Source organism: Mastomys coucha, unplaced genomic scaffold (genome assembly GCF_008632895.1).
Source record: "Mastomys coucha isolate ucsf_1 unplaced genomic scaffold, UCSF_Mcou_1 pScaffold18, whole genome shotgun sequence".
NCBI lineage: Eukaryota > Metazoa > Chordata > Mammalia > Rodentia > Muridae > Mastomys > Mastomys coucha.
This window is the reverse complement of record NW_022196900.1, coordinates 110,147,412-110,152,507: the sequence shown is the minus strand read 5'-3', so window position 1 is coordinate 110,152,507 and position 5,096 is coordinate 110,147,412. Positions and strand designations below refer to the sequence as shown.

General features: G+C 46.9%; 1 protein-coding gene across 1 annotated transcript in view; it reads right to left on the bottom strand.

Moving 5' to 3' along the window:
* Positions 1–435: 435 nt before the first annotated feature.
* Tnfrsf9 (TNF receptor superfamily member 9) overlaps positions 436–5,096 on the bottom strand; it is a 16,050-nt gene continuing 11,389 nt past the window's right edge. Inside the window, exon 8 of the mRNA XM_031376994.1 lies at positions 436–753. Within this exon, the coding sequence (XP_031232854.1) occupies positions 656–753 (98 nt within the window). The 3' untranslated portion in view covers positions 436–655. The remainder of the gene's footprint in view (positions 754–5,096) is intronic.

Here is a 5,096-nt window from a genome sequence, read left to right as displayed (position 1 = left end):
ACTGCATCTTACAGCTTATTGTCATGCATCATATTTACACACACACACACAGATTTTACAGTTATTTTAGCTGGACCATTGGTCTATGAGATTCAACTGAAACTGTCATTTTCTTAGATTATATATATATGTATGTGTGTTTAAAAAGAATCTAGAAATTGATCTTCCTACATTCCTATTAAAAATGTTAAGGGCTTAAGTAAAAAAAAATAAATTAATTAAATTTTTAAAAATGTCAAGGGCAGGGCTGGAGAGCTGGCTTGGTGGTTAAGAGCACTGGCTTCCCTTGCAAATGGGCCCAAGTTTGATCTCTCACTCATGTGAAGGCTCACCGCCATCTATAACTCCAGTTCTTATGGATCCAACCCTTTCTCTTCTGGCCTCTGCAGGAGTGTCACGCCCACACACATGTGTGCAAACAGGCAGGCAAAACACTTGCACATGTAAAATTTAAAATGTAAAATAAAAGGATTTAAAAATGATAAATACAAATATATTGGCAGTAGAAGAGACTTGGATGGGGTGAGTGTCACTCATCATCTAGGACGGTGTTTAAGAACAGGGTGGTGGCAGTGCTTGTGCCGCTCCACAGGATGGTTGGGGTCCTAGTGCTTCTTGGTTTCCTGAGGGTGGGCACATCTCCTAGGGCGGTACATCACAGCTCGTAGCCTCCTGCTCCTCCTTCTTCTTCCTCCGGAAATCGGCAGCTACAAGCATCTTCCTCTTGGGCTGCTCCAATGGCCTTCTTAAATGCTGGAAAACAACAGATACAATGTAACAGACACTTCAGTCGGCTGTCTCAGTCTGTTACACAGTCACACCTGTGAACGTTCTCAACCCTAATGTGAGCAAGCTTACAAACCAGGTGATGGCAGGTATGAGCAGGTATGAGATAGCTTGGTTTATCTTACTGTATTTTATTTTATTGTGGTTTGTTCGAAGACAGGGTCTCACTCTGTGGTCTCACTGACTTACAATTCTCTCTGCAGATCAAGCTGACCTTGGACATGTGATCATCTCCCTAGATCAGCCTCCCAGGAGCTGGAATTACAGCCTCCCCTCCCTCCTTCTGGCTTTTAAAACCATCTTCTATATTTTATACAATGGCTTGAAAACAGCAAACCAGAGATTAAGCCCAGCTCACGGTGACCAAAAGTGCAGCCCACGGCACAGGCACAGTTGTGATTTCAGGGCAGCAGCCCCTATTTTTTTCTCAAGCGTGTTTCAGCTTTTCATTTCTCTTCCATGTGATCCTGTGGCACATGTTTAAAGCTGCTCACTAGTCTTGTCTATGAAAGCAAAGAACTGATCGCTGTAAGGCCACAGCCCCAGCACCCGCAGCTCTGCAGTTACAGCTCAGGGCTGTGACGTCTGCACCTGCGCTTATGGCTGAGCGGCCCTTCCAGCTCTGGTGCTTTTAAACCTCCTTTGGCCCCACTCCAATGCCACGCCTTCTACGCCCTAGATCATATTTTAAAGGGGAGTTGAGGAGGGGAGAGAAGCAAAGATACATCAAGACTGAGAAAGGCTGCTGGAATATTTGTTTGTAATTGTACCCAAAATCAGCTAAGATAGTGTGCACTTCAGGTAGGAGAGGCCACATGTTCCCAGATTTGCTGTTCTATACTGTCCAAAACTCCAGATGTGGCCTAGGAACCAAACACAGGTGGCTGGAAGACAGAGAGGAGAGAGCAGACTGGCCAAGAATCTCAGGGCCTAAGAAACAGCACAGCAATAAGTTGCCTGGGTTTCCCCTCTGCCTCGGATTCCCAGAGGGGGCTGGGGACGGAAGAGCACAGAGGTCGGAAAACCCTGTTTCAACTACAGGACCAGGGACAGGATAGCGGAGCAAGATGGGAAACTTCTGGACCAGTGGTTCTCAACTTCTGGATTGTGACCCCCCAAGGGATCAAATGACCGCCTTACAAGGATAACCTAAGGGCATCAGAAAACACAGATATTTACATTACAACTTATAACAGTAGCAACGTTAAGAGTTATGAAGTAGCAATGAAAATCATATTATGGTTGGGGGTCACCACAGCATAAGGAACTGTATTAAAGAGTTGCAGCGTTGGGAATGCTGAGAACCACCGTGGGAGACAAGCAGGGAGTCGTCACTGCAAGCCCAGGGCCACTCCCGGGTCCCAAGGGGAAGGGCTGGGGAGAGCTTCACTGTCACCCTAGCCTGGGGCCAGGTTCACCAGCTCTTCCTCGGAGGAAGCTGATGTGGCCTGAGACTATACTGCCACGTCAGTGGAGGCCACAGCAGTACCCAAGTGTGCCTTGTCCTCTATGCCAGGGTAATGTCATCAGAGGCATGAAAGGATCCGTATACAAAGGCAACAGCAGGCCCTCCTCCGAGGAAGCTTAGAGCCGAGCTCCCAGGAGTGGTCTCGGAAAGCCTGATAAGATGGAAGGTTTACATTAGGCCCCACGTCTCCTCACCTGACAGATCCCTAAGGTAAGCAGAAAGAGTTCAGTGTGAGAAGATCCAACCAACCGAGTCACAGACGCTAAGGTGAGAGTCTGAAGAAGCCTCATTAAAACGTCCTACAAGCAACTGGGAACACATCAGAAGTAAAAAGGGAATAAGCTGACAGAGAGCTACATGCCATGATGAACGGCTAGACTCCCATCTACTTGAGAGGTGAGGTAGGAGCGCTGCTTGAAGTCAGGGGTTCAAGATGAGAAGGGACAACATAGTGAGATCCAGAGAGAGAATCAAAAGGAACCAGTAGCTATTTTTTTATTTTTATTTATTTATTTTTTTATTTTTTGGTTTTTTGAGACAGGGTTTCTCTGTGTAGCCCTGGCTGTCCTGGAACTCACTCTGTAGACCAGGCTGGCCTCGAACTCAGAAATCTGCCAGCCTCTGCCTCCCAAGTGCTGGGATTATAGGTGTGCGCCACCACTGCCCAGCTCCCAGTAGCTATTTTAAAACTGAAAAATGATAATTGAAAATTTGGAAATCCATGACTGTCTTCACAATAGAATGAGGAGGACAGAGCAGGAAATGTCATCATCCAATCCATGGATGGATGGACAGATGGACAGATGGATGGACGGAGCCTCAAGGATAAGTGGGGCTCTGGTGAGAGATCTGAACTGACATCACTGGAGCATGGAGGGTGGGAGAAGGGAAGTGGGGCTGAATGTTCTCAAAAGCATTTGAAGGACTAATGGCTGATTCCTCACCACCTGCTGCGGCCTCAGGTCTGGGAAAAGGCGAAATCTACAAGTTCTAGAAGCTGACTAAACCTCAAACTGGAGGAGTCCAGGAATCTGCACCACGTCACAGTCAGAGCTCTGAAGACAAAAGCCTTGAGAGCAGTGAGAGGTGCCATGGCACTTACAGGGGACCACTGGATTAACAGTGGATCTCTCAGCAGAGTCCTGGAGGCCAGCAGGAAGTGCCTCCCACCAGACTGAAAGGGAAATGTGGGCCTATTTACAGACGACACTGCGGTCTACGCAGAAAATCCCAAGGAGTCTGCAAAGGGGAGTGTGTTCATCAGAGACACGGGATAGAAGCCAATTTCACAAGCACACCGCTTCTACAAATAATGAACGCATGATCTAAGGTACTATGTCATGTCCAAGTGTTTAAAGAATGAGGGGGTGAGACTGGGGTGCTGGATACTGCTGCCTCACACCTTTAATCCCAGTAGATCTCTGAGTTCAAGGCCAGCCTGAACTCTGTCTCAAAAAACCCAAAAAACAAAAAAACAAGGGGCTGGAGAGATGGCTCAGCGGTTAAGAGCACTGACTGCACCAGGCAGTGGTGGCACATGCCTTTAATCCCAGCACTTGAGAGGCAGAGGCAGGCAGATTTCTAAGTTCGAGGCCAGCCTGGTCTATAGAATGAGTTCCAGGACAGCCAGAGCTACACAGAGAAACCCTATCTCAGGGGGAAGAAAAAAAAAAAGCACTGACTGCTCTTCCAGAGGTCCTGAGTTCAATTCCCAGCAACCTCATGGGAGCTCACAACCAACTGTAATGGGATCTGATGCCCTCTTCTGGTGTGTCTGAAGACAGCTACAGTGTACTCATATACAGAAAGTAAACAATTCTTTAAGAACAAAAACAAACAAACAAAAAGGACTGGGGCTGGAGAGATGCTCTGTGGTCAAGAGGGCTTGCTGCTCTTGCAGAGGACCTGAGTTCAGTTCCCAGCACCCATGTCAGGGAGCTCAGTCTCCAACTCCAGGCTGTCTGCCTCCAATACACAGAGCATTCACTTACACAGGTCCATATATACCTAAAAACATTTTAGGAAAGGATTTTTAAGAAGACTGAGGAGATAGCTAGGTGACTACGCTGCTGGCCACCTACTCATAAGGATGCGAGTTTGGATCGCTAGAATCCCACAAAATGACCAGATGAGCATGAGAGCGCAGCTGTAATTCCAGACTTGGGAGATAAGAGGAGACCAGATTCTCACAGCAAGCTGGCCAGCAAGCCCAGCCATATATTTGAGCTCTGAGTTTGATTGACAGAAAAAGATGAAAAAAAAAATCAAAGGTGATTCCTGATATCAAAATAGGACCTTCACATGCCCACCCCCCCCCACAGGTATGCCCAAATGTATGCAAAAACATACAAACGCATACACCACACAGACACACATACATGAAAAAGGAAGGGCAGTAAACACCCAGGCCTAAATCCTTAAAAAATGCATATGGGATTTATATATTGTAAGTTACAAAATATCGGTAAGGTAAGAGAAAGTATAAATAGAGAGAGACACTATGTTCATGGAGAGGGACCGCTAATGGGAAGATCGGCAGATTTCATGACACCTCCGTCAGAATACCAGCTGCCTTTCTGTAGACACAGATAAGAGTCTCATAAAGTTTACATGGAAATATAAACGAAACAGAACAAACAGCTAAAACAAACCTGAACAGGTAAGATGGGGCAGGGAGGGTCCTCTACTCTCTACCCAGTTTTGAGACTGGATATTGAAATCACAGTAATCAAGACTCTGGTGCGGGAATAGACTCACAGCTGGAACACAAGAGAGGGACTCCGCCCCTCACAAGAACCACCAATGATCGGGGACTCCGCCCCTCACAAGAACCACCAATGAT